The sequence below is a fragment of the Chlorocebus sabaeus genome, chromosome 4 (genome assembly GCF_047675955.1).
Source record: "Chlorocebus sabaeus isolate Y175 chromosome 4, mChlSab1.0.hap1, whole genome shotgun sequence".
Taxonomy (NCBI): Eukaryota; Metazoa; Chordata; class Mammalia; order Primates; family Cercopithecidae; genus Chlorocebus; species Chlorocebus sabaeus.
Genome location: NC_132907.1, coordinates 25,591,204 through 25,609,562, shown reverse-complemented (window position 1 = coordinate 25,609,562; position 18,359 = coordinate 25,591,204). Strand labels below are relative to the sequence as shown.

Here is an 18,359-nt window from a genome sequence, read left to right as displayed (position 1 = left end):
CAGCATGTGCTCACTTCATGCCTCTATATCACACTTGGTAGTTCTTGCAATATTTCAAGCTTTGTAAATTGTTGTTATATCTGTTATGGTGATCTGTGATCAGTGATCTTTGATGTTACTATTGTAATTATTTTAGGCACCACAAACTGGGCCCATATAAGACAACAGACTTAATTGATAAGTATTATGTGTGTTCTGACTGCTTCACCAACTGGCTGTTTTCCAGTCTTTCTCCCTCTGTTCGGGGCCCCCCATCTCCTAAGAGAAAAAAATACTCAAATTACACCAATCATAACCCTACAGTGGCCTCTGATTGTTCAAGAGAAAGGAAGAGTCGCATGTCTCACTTTAAATCAAAAGCTAGAAATGATTGAGCTTAGTGAGGAAGGTGTGTCAAAATGCAAGATAGGCTGAAAGCTAGGTCTCTTGTGCTAAACACTTAGTCAAATTGTGAATGTAAAGGTAAAGTTCTTGAAGGAAATTAAAAGTGCTTGGCTGGGCCTGGTGGCTCTTACCTGTAACTGCAATACTTTGGGAGGTTGAGATGGGAGGATTACCTGAGGCCATGAGTTTGAGACCAGCCCTGGTAACATAGCAAGACCCCCATCTCTACCAAAAAAAAAATAGCCAGGCACAGTGGCGAGCACCTATAGTCCTTAACTTCTCAGGAGGCTGAGCCCAGTAGTTTGAGGCTGCAGTGAGCTATGATTGTGCTACTGCACTCCAGCTTGTATGATAGAGCAAGATTCTATCTCAAAAAAAGAAAAACATAATGGAAATTCAAAGTGCTGCTTCAGTGGACACATGAATGATAAGAAAGTGAAACAGCTTTATTGCTGATATGGAGAAAGTTTTAATGGTCTGGATAGAAGATTAAAGTAGCCACAATAGTCCTTTAAGTCAGATCCTAATCCAGAGCACGGCTCTCATTCTCTTCAATTCTATGAAGGCTGAGAGCAGTGAGGAAGCTGTGGAAGAAAAGTTTGAAGCTAACAGAGCTGAGCTCATGAGGTTAATGAAAGAAGCTATCTCCAAAACGAAAGTGCAAGAGGGGCCAGGCACAGTGGCTCAGGCCTGTAATCCCAGCACTTTGGGAGGCTGAGGTGGGCGGATCATGAGGTCAGGAGTTCGAGACCAGTCTGGCCAACATAGTGAAACCCTGTCTCTACTAAAAATACAAAAAATTAGCCAGACGTGGTGGTGTGCACCTATAATCCCAGCTACTTGGGAGGCTGAGGCAGGAGAATTGCATGAACCCAGGAGGCGCAGGTTGCAGTGAGCCGAGATCGTGCCATTGCACTTTAGCCCAGGCGATACTGTGAGACTCTGTTTCAAGAAAAAAAAAAAAGTGCAAGAGGAAGCAGCAAATGCTGATGTAGAAGCTGCAGCAAGTTATCCGGAAGATCTAGCTAAAATAATTGATGAAGCTGACTACACTAAATATCAAATTTTCTTTTTCTTTTCTTTTGTTGTTGGTTTGTTTTTGGGATAGGGTCTTGCTCTGTCACCCAGGCTAGAGTGCAGTGGTGCAGTCATGGATCACTGCAGCCTCAAACTCCCAGGCTCAAGCTATTATCCCAGCCCCCCAAGTAGGAGGGACTACAGACATGTGCCACCACACCCAGCTAATTTTTGTATTTTGTTGTTGTTGTTGTTTTTGTAGAGGTAGGGTTTTGCCACATTGCCCAGGCTGGTCTTGAACTCCTGGGCTCAAGCAGTCCTCCTGCCTCTGCCTCCCAAAGTGCTGGGATTACAAGCGTGAGCCACTGCACCTGGCCTCATATTTTCAATGTAGATGAAACAGCCCTCTGTTGGAAGAAGATGCCATCTAGGATTTTCATAGCTAGAAGAAGTGAATGCTTGGTTTCAGAGCTTCATGGGATAGGCTTTCTCTCTTGTTAGGGGCTAATACAGCTGGTGACTTGATGTTGGCACCAATGTTTGTTACCATTCTGAAAATCCTAGAGTCCTTAAGAATTATGCTAAATCTATTCAGTCTGTGCTCTGCAAATAGAGTAACAAAGTCCGGATGACAGCACATCTGTTTACAGCATGGCTTACTGAATTTTTTTTTTTTTTTTTTGAGACGGAGTCTCGCTCTGCCGCCCAGGCTGGAGTGCAGTGGCCGGATCTCAGCTCACTGCAAGCTCCGCCTCCCAAGTTTACGCCATTCTCCTGCCTCAGCCTCCCGACTAGCTGGGACTACAGGCGCCCACCACCTCGCCCGGCTAGTTTTTTGTATTTTTAGTAGAGACGGGGTTTCACCGTGTTAGCCAGGATGGTCTCGATCTCCTGACCTCGTGATCCGCCCGTCTTGGCCTCCCAAAGTGCTGGGATTACAGGCTTGAGCCACCGCACCCGGCCGGCTTACTGAATATTTTAAGCCCATTGTTGAGATCTGTCTCAGAAAAAAGATTTATTTCAAAATATTACTGCTCACTGACAATGCACCCAGTCACCCAAGAGCTCTAATTGAGATGTACAAGGAGATTAATGTTATTTTCATGTCTACTAACATAGCACTCATTCTGCAACCCTTGGATAAAGGAATACTTTGAACTTTCACATCTTGATTATTTAAGAAATACATATCATAAGGCTGTGACTGCCATAGATGGATCTGGGCAAAGTACACTGAAAACCTTCTAGAAAGAATTCACCATTCTAAATGCCATTCATGGAAGGAGTTCAAAATATCCACACTGGCTGGGTGTGGTGGCTCGTGCCTGTAATCCCAGCACATTGGGAGGCCAAGGCGGGTGGATCACTTGAGGTCAGGAGTTCAAGACTAGTCTGGCCAACATGGTAAAACCCTGTCTTCACTAAAAATACAAAAAGTATCTGGACATGGTGGCTCATGCCTGTAATCCCAGCTACTTGGGAGGCTAAGGCAAGAGAATTGTTTGAACCCGGAAAGTGAAGGTTGCAGTGAGCCAAGATTGCACCACTGCACTCCAGCCTGGGTGACAGAGCAAGAATCAGTCTCCAAAAAAAAAAAAAAAAAAAAAAAAAAATACCCCATAAACTTAGTTGATAAAGCATCAGTGGGGTTTCAAAGGAATGACTCCCATTTTGAAAGAGGTAATACTGTGAATAAAATGCTATCAAACAGCATTTGCATTCCTTTCATAAAAGGAAGGGTTGACCCATGTAGCAAACTACTTTGTCTTATTTTCAGAAATTGCCATAGCCACCTCACCCTTCAGAAAGCACCACTCTGATCTGTCAGCGGCCATCAACATCAAGGCAAGACTCTCCATCAACAAAAAGATACTATTCACTGACAGCTTAGTTGATTTTTAGCAATAAAGTATTTTTCATTAAGATGTGTACTTTTTTTTTAGATATAATGCTGTTGCACACTTACTAGACTACAGCATAATGTAAACAGACCTTTTTTTTTTTTTTTTGAGATGGAGTCTCATTCCGTCACCCAGGCTGGAGTGCAGTGGCACAGCTCACTGTAAGCTCTGCCTGTCGGGTTCACACCATTCTCCTGCCTTAGCCTCCTGAGCAGCTGGGACTACAGGCGCACGCCACCACGCCTGGCTAATTTTTTTGTATTTTTAGTGTAGACGGGGTTTCACCATGTTAACCAGGATGGTCTCGATCTCCTGACCTCGTGATCCACCTGCTTCGGCCTCCCAAAGTGCTGGGATTACAGGTGTGAGCCACCACCCCCGGCCGTAAACAGAACTTTTATATACACTAGGAAACCTGAAAGTTCATGTGACTTGCTGTATTGCAAATATTTATTGTGATATTTGCTTTATTGCTGTGGTCTGGAACCAACCCTGCAGTATCTCCAAGGTATGCCTGTATTGGCAAAAATATGGTATAGTCAGCCCTCCAAATCCTGCGTTCTGCTTCTGTGAATTCAATCAACCACACATCGAAAATATTTGGAAAAAAAATTGTACCTGTACGGAACAAATAGACATTTTTTCTTGTCATTATCCCCTAAAAGAGGATAACAATTATTTACATAGTATACATTGTATTAGGTATTATCAATAATCTAGAGCTGTCTTAAAACATGTGGGAGGATGTGTACAGGTTATATGCAAATACTATGCTATGTTGTATCTGGTACTTGAGTGTCTGCAGATTTTGGTATCCATAGCAGGTCCTGAAATCAATCCCCCAAGGATACCGAAGGACGACTGTGTATATAGGGTTCAGTACTATCCTTGATTTCAGTTATCCATTGGGGGTCTTGGAATGTATGCTCTGCAGATAAGAGGGGACTACTATATAGTCTTCGAGAAAGAAGTGTGTGTTACTATTTTGAAGCCACATCTATATACTTTAAAGCTGATCCATATGATATTGCCACATTTTAAAGTTTATCCATATATTGTTGTATTTCTTAGTGTATACTTCAGACTTTGTATGAAACAAGCCACTGGAATGTAAGCTTCATGATGTTGGGAACATTGTCAGTCTTGTTTATCACTCTATCCCCAGAACTTGAGAGTACTTTGTGTTTATTAAATGAATCAATTAACAATGTTTTGAAGTGCATAGTTCATTTTAGAAAAATTTACATTAAAGTGTTTAAAATATATTCACAACCTTTCCTTGCATTATTGAAACAAATGAGGTATTCTATAGTCTAAATGTGTAATCCTATGTTTACTATTCTTTTTGGGTAAATTTTTTGGTAGTGTAATGTATTGTACCTAATTGGAGTGTATTTTATCTTTCTTTTAAGACACATGCCGGGACATACAAGTCGAGAAGTACTAATCATCTTTAGCAGCCTTACAACTTGTGATCCATCTAATATTTATGATCTAATCAAGGTACACCAAAAAATCAAAACCAAAGTTACAACTCTAAAGAGAATTCTGTAGCAAATTTGTTTATATATATATATGTATTTGTGTGTATAATTCATCTTTGTGGTAGATGTAGTGAATTTATCACTAGTTTTCAGAGCATTCTTTATTTTTCAAATACATTAATTCTTAAATGTTTTTCTTCTTTCCTAAAACTATCTATCTACTTGGATTTTATGAAGACCCTAAAGGCAGCTAAAATTAGAGTATCTGTTATTGGATTGTCTGCAGAGGTTCGCGTTTGCACTGTACTTGCTCGTGAAACTGGTGGTATATATATAATTTCTTTAATATTTGCTCATAATTACTGTGTAGGAAATAATTTAATTAAATTAGGATGTTTTAATCTGTTCTGAGGTACTAAAAGTAGTCTAAAATATGGGCAGTCATCTTAAATATATCATTGATTCTGTAAGAAATCATCTCAAAATGCAAAGAGTTTTCAGTACTTATGTCAGTGTTTAGAGGAAGTATTATAACTCTTGGAAAACTGGAAATTTTACTGTATGTAATTCTTTATAAAGATTTTATAACTTGTCGGCCGGGCGCGGTGGCTCAAGCTTGTAATCCCAGCACTTTGGGAGGCCGAGACGGGCGGATCACAAGGTCAAGAGATCGAGACCATCCTGGCTAACGTGGTGAAACCCCGTCTCTACTAAAAAATACGAAAAACTAGCCGGGCGAGGTGGCGGGCGCCTGTAGTCCCAGCTACTCGGGAGGCTGAGGCAGGAGAATGACGTAAACCCGGGAGGCGGAGCTTGCAGTGAGCTGAGATTCGGCCACTGCACTCCAGCCTGGGCGACAGAGTGAAACTCCGTCTCAAAAAAAAAAAAAAAGATTTTATAACTTGTCTTTAATTAAATTCTAATTACAGGCCAGGCATGATGGCTCTGCCTATAATCCCAACATTTTGGTAGGCCAAGGCAGGAGAATCACTTGAAGCTAGAAGCTTGAGATCAGGCTGATTAACATAGTGAGACCTGTCTCTATTTATATGTTAAAATAATAATAATAGTAATAATAATCAATTGTAATTACAGTTATTCCTAGAGAAGTTGGTTTAGATATATTATTTAAATAAGGTTTTAAAAGTGATAATTTAGCTGAAATCATTATTTTGAAAATGTACATTTTCAGATGATAAAACTTTTACAGAATTACATAGAACGTATACTTCGTTATGTCTATGAAGCTGTTTTTTTTTTCTTTTCATCTTGTTAGGCACATACCATGTTATTTTAGATGAAAGCCATTACAAAGAGTTGCTCACACATCATGTTAGTCCCCCTCCTGCTAGCTCAAGTTCTGAATGCTCCCTTATTCGTATGGGTAAGTGTTTTTATGTTTTTAAAAAATATATATCTAGGCTTTCTATTTTTATTTGCACAAGTTATTTTAATATTTAAGAATTTTTAAAGAAAAAATATGCTTATTGAAGCAATTTTGGAAAGTACAGAGAAGTAAAAAAAAAATAAATAAATTAAAACTACCAGTAGTCCTGTCACCCAGAAAATACTGTTGGCTTTCTTTATTTTTAAGACTAGAAAGGTATAAACTGTGTTTATAGAAAAATGCTTATATTAAGCTGGACCTGGTGGCTCACACCTGTAATCCCAGCAGTTTGGGAGGCCAAGGTGGGCGGATCACGAGGTCAGGAGATCAAGACCATCCTGGCTTACACGGTGAAACCCCATCTATACTAAAAATATAAAAAATTAGCTGGGTGTGGTGGCGGGTGCCTGTAGTCCCAGCTACTCGGGAGGCTGAGGCAGGAGAATGGCGTGAACCCAGGAGGCAGAGCTGGCAATGAGCCGAGATTGCACCACTGCACCCTAGCCTGGGCGACAGAGCAAGACTCTGTCTCAAAAAAAAAAAAAAGAAAAGAAAAAGAAAAATACTTATATTAAGAAATTTTTTAAATAAGCTACAAAGGCCAGGCGTGGTGGCTCATGCCTGTAATCCCAGCACTTTGGGAGGCCGAGGCTAGCAGATCACCTGAGGTCAGGAGTTTGAGACCACCCTAGCCAACATGGCGAAACCCTGTCTCTACTAAAAATTACAAAAAATTGCTGGGCATGGTGGCAGACGTCTGTAATCCCAGCTACTCAGGAGGTTGAGGCAGGAGAATCGCTTGAACTCAGGAGGCAGAGGTTGCCATGAGCTGAGATTGCACCACTGCACTCCAGTCTGGGTGGCAGAGCGAGACTGTCTTAAAAAAAAATAAAAATAAAATAAGCTACAGAATTCTCTGTACTGTATGATCAAAGCTGTGTAATACAAACTGTGCAAAGACAAACCTTGCAGGGAAGTACACCAAATTGCTCAAAGGAGGGGAAATTATTGGTTTTTGATCACTTTTTCTTTTTTTTTTTTTTTTTTTGAGACGGAGTCTCACTCTATTGCCTAGGCTAAAGTGCAATGGCGCGATCTCAACTCACTGCAACCTCCGATTCCTGGGTTCAAGCAATTATCCTGCCTCAGCCTCCCGAGTAGCTGGGATTATAGGCGGGAACCACCACACCCAGCTAATTTTTGTATTTTTAGTAGAGACGGGGTTTCAGCATGTTGGCCAGGCTTGTCTTGAACTCCTGACCTCATGATCCGCCTGCCTCAGCCTCCCAAAGTGCTGGGATTCCAGGCGTGAGCCACTGCACCCGGGCTTGGATCACTTTTTTAAAATGTTATTTTCTTCTATTTTACCAAAATGTTACAATGAAGATTTATTACATTTATATTGAAAAAAGGTATAACTTTTAAATAGAAAAAGAATCTCCTTATTTAATATATATATTTTTAAATGTTAATGAAGTAGGATGCTTTTCTACTTTTGGCCTTTTGTATTACTAGTCGACCTCTCTTTTCCACGGTCTTCTCATGTGTTTAATGATGTTAGTAACTACCTTATTGTGTGTTGCAAGGATCGAGTTACTACAGATGATGCATTTAGAATAATGCTTGATGTAAACATTCAATACATTTTAGATCTTATTTAGCTAATCTTTTTGATTTACTGATATATATTCTTATTCCATTTTAAGGTTGTTTAAATTTATAATTTGTTTGTTAGAGTCCTTTAGGAATATTAACCTTTTCTTAGTCACCTGATGCAAATATTTTTCTTGTTGGTTATTTGTCTTTACTTTTATTTATTTGTTTTGATATGTAGATACATTTAAATTTTTTATGTAATATCTCTTTTTAAAAATGGTTTCTGCTTTTCCTGAACATGTTTTCAGAATTTAATATTATATATGGAAAACAAATTACATGAAAGATTTGAGCATTTCAAAATTTTAAACATAAAAGTATAAACTTAGATAAAATGAAGTTGTACTGTATCTTCAGTTGTATCAGAAATGATGTAAAAATTACAACCTCTTTAAAAAGTAGTGTTGATCATTATTAAGTTAGAAAATATATAGCTGGGCATGGTGGCAAATGCCTGTAATCCCAGCTACTTGGGAGGCTGAGGTGGGAGAATCGCTTGAACCCGGGTGGTGGAGGATGCAGTGAGCCAAGATAATGCCACTGCACCCCAGTCTGGGTGACAGAGCAAGACTCCATCTCAAAAAAAAAAAAAAGAAAAGAAAAAGAAAAATATATATATATGAACTTCAGAATCTGAGGTCATATTTATAGACAGGTCTTTCCCCCGTTTCCTCTACTTTTTCTTGTGGCTTGGAATTAGTTTCATCATGCTATAATAAGCTTATCTGAAAGGTGGTAAAGTGATATTTTGTGCAACTTCATTGGCTTTTTGATAAGAACATCTTTAGGTTCTTAGTCCTAGAATTCTGCTGTTTGCTTGGAAAAAGAAAGTAATACATTTTCTTCTATGAAGGATTTCCTCAGCACACCATTGCTTCTTTATCTGACCAGGATGCAAAACCCTCTTTCAGCATGGCGTAAGTAAAGACCTTGAAAATATCAGTGATAATGTTTTTACATTTTTAATTCCTTCTTTTAAGTTATAAATTCAAAAGATAAGCAATGAAGAGTATGTCTGTATACTTGTATGGAGTGATCTTCAGGATATATTACTAAGTAAAATAGTAAGTTTAAGAGAATTTTGTAGTATGCTACTGATCACCTAAGAAGAAAGAAGAGATGTAAGTGGATATATTTGCTTGTTTATGTTAATAATAAAAACAGTAGTATGGAAATAATAAAAACTTAAAAGGGGTGGAGGGGGAAGTATTTTTTTTTTATGTTTACCTCAGTGAGTGTGTAGGGAAAAGCAAAGGGATAGACCCTAGACTTTTCTGAATGCATCACTTAATGATAGGGATCCGTTCTGAGAAATGCATCATTAGGTGATACCATCATTGTGCAAACATCACAGAGTGCACTTACACAAACCTAGATAGTGTAGCCTACTAACATCACAGTTATATGGTATAGCCTATTTCTCTTAGGCTGCCCACCTGTACAGCATATTGTGTACTGAATAATGTAGGCAGTTGTAATGTAACACTTAGTGTTTGTGTAACTAAACACAGAAAAGGTGCAACTAAAATGTGGTATTATCTTTTGGGACCACTGTCATATATGTGGTCCATCACTGACCAAAATGTTATATAGAATATTACTGTACTGTGTTTTAACTTCAGAGCTTTGTATTTTACATAATTATAAAACAAAATTAAATTTAAGAGAGTAATTCTTAAAAATCACAAACAAGATTTCTGATTCCAGCCAAAAAGGTGTAACAGGGACTAGATTTACCCTCCTGTCAAAAAAAGTAGACAAAGTATATAAAACAGTGGTTTTCAGACATTGGACAGCAAGCCTTGCGATAATGATCCCTGAAAAAAAGGAAACAAATGAGATGGGCCCTAAGAGCACTCCAGCTTACTGCCTGGATGGAATTTCCAGGCTGCAGACAGAGGCTGGAGATGTTGTTGAGTTGAAGAAACAAAGTTCATCTTTCAAGGAGGCTGAGATGGTGATAATTTTGCAGGTCAGAGTACTGGAGAGGAAAGAGCTGCACAGAGAGAACTCTCTGGGGAACTGCAGAGACTCTGGGGAGCTGCTCATGAGTCAGCAGCTGAGTGTTGATCAGCACTTTCGTGTGAGGAGACTACTGGAAAGCAGCAGACAGAGCAATTCCCAGAGCTCACACAGAGAACATTCATGTTCTCACCAGTCTGTATGGAAGTACCTCTTAACATGACAGGCATTGAATAGAGTCCACAGTAATGGGATCAAATTAATTCTATCACAAGAACTGGAACCAGAGGCAAAAAAAAAGAGAGAAAAATCTAGACTAACAGCTGTTCTGGACCAGCCTAACAAATCTTAAAAGCAAGTTTTGAAGAGATTAAACTATTTCCAAGTTAATGAAGTATATTCTAAATATTAAACCCTTAAATATTTAAGGGAATATAAAAAAAAGAAAAAGAAAAAATCCAGCACCCAAAACAAAGCAAAATTCACAATGTCTGGCAAAGCAAAATTCACAATCCCTGGCAGAAATTACCAAGGATGCAAAGGAAAATATGACCCATAAAATGGAGAAAAATCACAGAATGGAAACATACCCAGAAATAATCCAGTTGGTAGAATTAATAGACAAAGGGTTGGGTGCAGTAGCTCATGCCTGTAATCCTAGCACTTTGGGAGGCTTAGGTGGGGGGATCACTTGAGCCCAGGAGTTTGAGATCAGTATAGCCAACATGGTGAAACCCATCTCTACTAAAAACACAAAAATTAGCCAGGCCTGGTGGCGCACACCTGTAATCCCAGCTACTCAGGAGGCTGAGGTACAAGATACACTTGAACCCAGGAGCTAGAGATTGCAGTGAGCTGAGATCATGCACTCCAGCCTCGGTGACAGGCTAAAAAAAAAAAAAAAAAAAAAAGAATTAGTAGACAAAGATGTTAGGACAACAATTATATTATAAATGTACTCTGTATGTTCAGGATATTATAGAACATGAGAATGGTAAGAAGAGATATGGAAGGTATAAAAAAGACCCAAATCAAACTTCTAGTGATGAAGAATACAGTGTTTTAGATGAAAAATATATTGGCTGGGATTAACAGCAGATTAGACACTACAGAAGAAAAAAATTAGTGAATTCAAAGATAGTAATAGAAACTTAAAAATGAAGGGCTGGGTGTAGTGGCTCACATCTGTAATCCCAGCACTTTGGGAGGCCGAGGCAGGCAGATCACTTGAGACCAGGAGTTTGACACCAGCCTGGCCAACATGATGAAACCTCATCTCTACTAAAAATACAAAAATTAGCTGGGCGTGGTAGCACGTGCCTGTAATCCCAGCTGTTCAGGAAGCCAAGCACGAGAATTGCTTGAACCTCGGCGGCGGAGGCGGTGAGTTGAGATTGCGCCACTGTACTCCAGCTTGGGCAATAGAGTGAGACTCTGTCTCAAAAAAAAAAAAAAAAAAAAACTGAAGAGAAGGCAAAAAATGAATGTAGCATAATTGAGCTATAAGACATACAGATTTAAAAATAGACTTTCAGCCCAGGCACGGTGGCTCACACCTATAATCCCAGCACTTTGGGAAGCCGAGGCAGGTGGATCATTTGAGGCTAGGAGTTCAAGACCAGCAACATAGTGAGACCCCCATCTCTACAAAAAGTTATAAATTTTTTAAAAATATTGACTTTTTTTTTTTTTTTTTTTTGAGATAGAGTTTCACTCTTGTCACCCAGGCTGGAGTGCAGTGGTTCTATCTCAGCTCACTGCAACCTCTGCCTCCTGGGTTCAAGCAATTCTGCTTCAGCCTCCCAAGTAGCTGGGATTACAGATGCCCAGCTAATTTTTGTGTTTTTTAGTAGAGACAAGGCTTCACCATGTTGGCCAGGCTGGTCTTGAATTCCTGACCTCAGGTGATCCACCCACCTTGGCCTCCCAAAGTGCTGGGATTACAGGTGTGAGCCACTGCACCTGGCCAAAAATACAGACTTTTAAATAGATTTTTAAATAGTGTCAAGATTTTAAGATCAAGATAATGTGCTTTCCTGCTCTAACTTTTCAGATTCTTATATATTACCTTTTTTTTCCCCTCTACAGGCATTTGGATGGCAATACTGAGCCAGGGCTTACGTTAGGAGGCTATTTCTGTCCACAGTGTCGGGCAAAGTACTGTGAGCTACCTGTTGAATGTAAAATCTGTGGTAAGAAACCAACTATTCATTATTCAGTAAATGTTGAATGACTTCTTACCTGTATTGCTGCTAAAATTAATGTAAATGTTAAGTTATTCCTATGTTTCTGGAATTAATCTGTGCAAAGAAAAATAGATTACTTTTTAAATGGAGTGCCTAGTACTCCACTTCCAGATACAAATGTAGCATTCTAGTTTTCTGATCCTCTTTCTGAAAAAAGTATATTCTTTAAAGGCAGTGCAGTAGATCTAGTAGACATTTTTCCATCTCTTACCTTTATAAAGTAAATATATACAAGAATGAAGAACTAAACTAATAGAATTTCTAATTTTATTTCATTTATAAGTAAGCAAATAGACCAAGACAGGTTGGTTACACACTTAGTGACAGAAGTAAGATTCCATCCTACAATCTTCTGTTATAGCCACAGGTAAAATGAATAACTGCCATCCTAAAAGAAACTGAAAATATTCTGCCAAAGTTACATCTTTTGTCTTTTCAGCCGTTGTCTTCATGAGGTTTGGACTACTCAACATGTCTCTCTGCTTAATGTGTTAGGTCTTACTTTGGTGTCTGCTCCCCACTTGGCACGGTCTTACCATCATTTGTTTCCTTTGGATGCTTTTCAAGAAATTCCCCTAGAAGAATATAATGGAGAAAGGTATATCAGTTTGGATTAATTTGTATCTGTTATAAGTGGTAAGCTAATGTTTGAATAGATTGTTACTACCTTAAAAAATAATCCTATTGGCTTGGACAAGAGTACTTCTAATATGGAAGATGAGATGAAGAATGTCGTGGTTATGATTGAAATGACTCATTGTTAAATAGATCTGAATCTCCAGAAACCAAATAATTTCACTAAACCCACGTATGTATAAATAAGGGTAATGATTGTACTACTAAATCAGTTTTCCGGAAGGAAAAGAAAAAAAACCCTGACTGGTAGTATTCACAGATTTCCATGGCTTGAATACTCCCACTATGGCCGATTTTTAGCTACCAATTAACCAGTTCTCAAAATCCTTGAATACATATTTAACAATATATCCTCTTGAGCCAGTACAATCCAGTCCTAGCATACTACTGAAAATAAGAGGCTCATTCAGCACTTTGGGAGGCTAAGGTGGGAGGATCACTTGAGGCCAGGAGTTGAAGACTAGCCTGGGCAACATGGTGAGACACCATCTCTTAAAGAAGAAAAAAAAAAGCTGGGCACGGTGACTCATGCCTGTAATCCCAGCACTTTTGGAGGCCAAGGCAGGCAGATCACCTGAGGTCAGGAGTTCAACACCAGCCTGTTCGACCCCATCTCTACTAAAAATACAAAATTTAGCCCAGTGGTGGCGCGTGCCTGTAATCCCAGCTACTCGGGAGGCTGAGGCAGGAGAATCGCTTGAACTTGAAAGGCGGAGGTTGTGGTGAGCTGAGATCATGCCATTGCACTCCAGCCTAGGCAACAAGAGCGAAACTTTGTCTCAAATATAAAATAAAATAAAAATATGGCATAACATAATTTACCTAAAATCTTTAAGTATTTTTATGAATGGTATTTGTGTGGAATATAACAAAGTCTGAAATAGAGGTAGTCAATCTTTTATAGAATAGTTTTCAGAAAATAAAGATTTACTACTTTTAAGAATATCCAGGATCGGTTGGGCGTGGTGGCTTATGCCTGTAATCCTAGCACTTTGGGAGACCGAGGCAGGTGGATCACCTGAGGTCAGCGGTTCGAGACCAGCCTGGTCAACATGGTGAAACACCGTCTCTACTAAAAATACAAATATTAGCCGAGTGTGGTTGGAGGTACCTGTAACCCTCAGCTACCCAGGAGGCTGAGGCAGGAGAATCGTTTGAACCTGGGAGGCCGAGGTTTCAGTGAGCCAAGATCACACCATTGCACTCCAGCTGGACGACAAGAGCGAAACTCCATTCAAAAAAAAAGAACATCCAGGATTTAGGAATCACATTAAACGCTTACTGGCTAGCAGAAGACAATTATGTATCCTTTTTTTTTTTTTTTTTTTGAGACGGAGACTTGCTCTGTCGCCCAGGCTGGAGTGCAGTGGCCGGATCTCAGCTCCCTGCAAGCTCCACCTCCCGGGTTCACGCCATTCTCCTGCCTCAGCCTCCCGAGTAGCTGGGACTACAGGCGCCCGCCACTTTGCCCGGCTAGTTTTTTTTTGTATTTTTTAGTAGAGAGGGGGTTTCACCGTGTTAGCCAGGATGGTCTTGATCTCCTGACCTCGTGATACGCCTGTCTCGGCCTCCCAAAGTGCTGGGATTACAGGCTTGAACCACCGCGCCCGGCTTATGTATCCATCTTGCTTTTCACACTTAAATCATTTGGAAGTCATTTAACGTCACCATATCTAGATCAGTGTTGTTTTTGAAATTGTTGCATATTTCAGGGATAATTATGGTTTATATAACCAATTGTTTCCTGTTGGATATAAGATTTTTTTTTTTTGCTATTAACAAATAATGCTTATATCTGTATTTTTGAACATTTGTACAAGTATAAATGCATGGTAAATTCCTAGAGGTAAAATTACTGAGTCAAGAGTTTTACATCTTTTGTGAATTTTGATAGATATTGTAAAGTTGTTCTTCAAAGAAGTTTCATTTATTGTTTTCCCACATTTAGCCAACATTAGGTATTATGAAACTTTTTTATATTGGCTAAAACTGACAGACAAAAAAAAAAGTCTCATTGTTTTAGCTTGGTATTTATTTGCTTATGGTTGAGGTTAAATGTAGTATAAAGGAAAAACCCAGTGCTATAGAGGATGGAGTTGAAGAAATATTCCAGAAAGTACAATAAAAGGAGTAAAATAAAGAGGTTGAAATAGGAGAGTAAAGATAAGAATACTAGGGATTCATCCAGAAGGTCCAGTATGAGAATAATATGAGAAAAAAAAAAGTAGGATAGAAAATCATCAAAGACATAGTTCAAAGAAATTTTCTGTTGAAGGACAGAACTTTCTAGATTGAAAGGGTCTATTGGCTGGGAAGGGTGGCTAATAGCTCTAATCCTTGTACTTTGGGAGACTAAGATGGGGATCACTTGAGGCCAGGAGTTCCAGGCCAGCCTGGGTCACATAGCAAGACCTCATATCTACAACAATGATAAAAGAAAGGGAGTGCCAAGTGCCTAACCGTATTGAAGGAAGACAGACCCCATAATTGTGAAATTTCAGAATACACAATAAATCCTTAACCCTAAACATTTCCAGAGAGGAAAAACTAGGTCACATACAAAGGATCTGGAATTAAACTTGTTTGACTTCTCATTAGCAACACTGGATGCAGAGAGGGAGCAGTCACCTTCAAAGTTTGTAGTGAAAATTGTTACCCTTAGGTACCCAGCCAAGCTATCAGTTAAGTGAAGGTAGAATAACAACATTTTTAGACTTGTAAGGTCTCAAAAAGATATTTTTCTGGGGAAGGTTTGGAAGAGATAGGTGATTCAAAGGAACAGAGAAAGAGAATGACATGGGGTCTAGTAATATGTATCTAATTCAAAACAGGCTGAAGAACGGCCTAGCATGATGGTAAGAAGAAATTCCAGAATGATACCTGTGTGTCACATATGGGGAACAGTCCAGTTTGGAGACAGTCAGAATGCTCCAGGAAAGATATCACCAAGGGGATGAAAACTGCAGAACTCCTGATGTATTTAAATATATTGAGAGGACAGTTATACTATTCCAGAGAAGACTGGGCCTGAATTAGTGTCAATTACATAGGAAACTAACCTTGGGAATAGCAACACAGTATTTCCAGGAAAAAAAAATGTTTTAAATAGGGGAAAACTTATGGCTTAGCTGAGAATATTTTTATAGGCATAGTAAACTAAACATTGATTATTATTCTATCCAAAAGGAAGAGTTAACTATGTAGAAAGAATTGAGAATGACATTAGTTACATATTTATGCATTACTGGGTTCAAGATGGTTGAAAGAGAATTAAATTCTCTTCTTTCATAGTTGGAGGTTCATAGCCAGTAACTGTGAAGAATCACAAAGTAGCACTTATTAGAATAACTGACTATCAAACAAAAGTTTGAAAGTGCTTCTGGCTGGGCACGGTGGCTCATGACTGTAATCCTAACACTTTGGGAAGCCAAGATGGGAGGATTGCTTGAGCCCAGGCATTCTAGACCAGCCTGGGCAATATAGCAAGACCCTGTCTAAATAAAAACTTAGCCAGGCGTGGAGATGCATGCCTGTAGTCCCAGCTACTCAGAAGGCTGAGGCAGAAGGATCACCTGAGCCCAGGAGGTTGAGGCTGCAGTGAGCCATGATAGCACGTCTGCACTCCAACCTTTGAGACAAAGCAAGACCCTTGACTTGAAAAAAATGAAAAATAAAGCATGCTCACATTTAACCTTAATGAAAATAAAAACTACATTTTGGGCTGTCAGATGAACTTGTATATACTGTGGAATTTTTTTTAATTTATGGTATTCTTTTTTTTTGAGACGGAGTTTCATTCCTGTCACTCAGCGTGGAGTGCAATGACACCATCTCGGCTCACTGCAACCTCCACCTCCTGGGTTTAAGCGATTCTCCTGCCTCAACCTCCCAAGTAGCTGGGATTACAGGCGCCCACCATCACGCCCGGCTAATTTTTGTATTTTTAGTGGAGACGGGGTTTCGCCATGTTGGCCAGGCTGGTCTCAAACTCCTGACCTCAGGTGATCCACCCGCCTCGGCCTCCCAAAGTGCTGGCCTTTTGGTATTCTTAACTCTTTTTTCCTGAAAGTCATGTGAAGACAAGTACATATTAATTAAAGGATTCTAGTTATTGAGATTTTGCTGAACTATTTTAATGAGTGAATTTTAAGAAAAAACTGATTGTTAAACTTTTTTTTCAGATTTTGTTATGGATGTCAGGGGGAATTGAAAGACCAACATGTAAGTTCATTGGCTTTCTAAATATTAAGTAATGTATAAGAAATACTGAAATAAATGGTACTATAAGTTTTCAACAGGTTGTTAAAGACCAGGCTCATATCAGTTTATTTCTTGTAAAGATAATTACAATAGGTGGAGGTAAAATGGGAACAAAATAGTTTAAATAGTAGTTTTGTTATTCTGCATTATAATTTTTGCTATAAAGATACTTTGTAATTCATCTCTTTTTTTTTTGAGACTGAGTCTGGCTCTGTCACCCAGGCTGGAGAGCAGTGGCACGATCTCGACTCACTGCAAGCTCCACCTCCCGGTTCATGCCGTTCTCCTGCCTCAGCCTTCCGAGTTACTGGGACTACAGGCACCCGCCACCACGCCCAACTAATTTTTTTTATATTTTTAGTAGAGACGGGGTTTCACCGTGTTAGCCAGTATGGTCTCGATCTCCTGACCTCGTGATCCGTCCACCTTGGCCTCCCAAAGTGCTGGGATTACAAGCATGAGCCACCATGCCCGGCTGTAATTCATCTTTTTAAAAAATTTTTGTATTAAAAGTTTTTAAATATTTTTCTTCTTTTTTAAAATTCTTTGATTGTTTTGTCTACTTTGGTACACCCTTGTAAAACATGTAATTTGTCTTTATCTTTCAAGCTAAACTGCATTTAATCTGAAAGTATTTAAAATATTTTCTTCATATTATACTTTAAGCTGTGTGATAACACATTGAAGTTGTTTAAGGTGGCCACAGATAATAGGTGATTCTTCCATTATGCCAATGAGAAAATACTTTTTCAGTTTTGAAGAGGGCCAACTTTAATATATAAACTTGTATAGATGTAAATAATATGGATCACTGTCTAGCTTTAATTTTTAATTTAGTTACATGTTCCTATTTGAAACTATATAAATTATATAAAATAATAAGTATTGCTATTCCATTGTCACAAATTTATAAAGTAATTTTATTAAATTGTATATACCTCTTTGACATCAGTAGCTTCCTCTTTACTGGAACTACTTTTTGAGTCATTTGACAGGTTTTTGGTTTTATTTTCTGAGACGAACTCTTGCTCTGTCACCCAGGTTGTAGTGCAGTGATGCAATCTTGGCTCACTGCAACCTCTGCCTCCCAAGTTCAAGTGATTCTTGTGCCTCAGCCTCCCAAGTAGCTGGGATTATAGGCATGTGCCACCATGCCCAGCCAATTTTTGTATTTTTAGTAGAGACTGGGTTTCATCATGTTGACCAGCTGGTCTTGAACTTGTGGGCTCAAGCAGTCTGCCCGCCTTGGCCTCCCAAAGTGCTGGGATTACAGGTGTGAGCCACCACACCCGGCCTCATTTGAGTTTTTAAGAATAGGTCATTGTCTGTGTTGTTTGAGATTTATTTATTCATTCATTTTGTTTTTATTTTTTTATCCAAAGCCACATACTTCTGAGATTTAGTGATTTTTGAATCTGTGTATGAA

At 39.0% G+C, this 18,359-nt stretch overlaps 1 protein-coding gene across 4 annotated transcripts in view; it reads left to right on the top strand.

The window, feature by feature from the left end:
* GTF2H2 (general transcription factor IIH subunit 2) overlaps positions 1-18,359 on the top strand; it is a 33,816-nt gene that overhangs the window by 14,652 nt on the left and 805 nt on the right. For 3 of the 4 annotated variants that reach the window (XM_038010468.2, XM_038010465.2, XM_038010466.2), the window contains exons 9-15: positions 4,715-4,805; positions 5,024-5,111; positions 6,063-6,170; positions 8,683-8,746; positions 11,880-11,983; positions 12,533-12,635; positions 16,855-16,894. In XM_038010468.2, the coding sequence (XP_037866396.1) occupies positions 4,715-4,805; positions 5,024-5,111; positions 6,063-6,170; positions 8,683-8,746; positions 11,880-11,983; positions 12,533-12,635; positions 16,855-16,894 (598 nt within the window). Of the gene's footprint in view, positions 1-4,714; positions 4,806-5,023; positions 5,112-6,062; positions 6,171-8,682; positions 8,747-11,879; positions 11,984-12,532; positions 12,636-16,854; positions 16,895-17,294; positions 17,476-18,359 lie in introns of those variants that run through there. The other variant, XM_073014707.1, reaches the window with a different exon arrangement.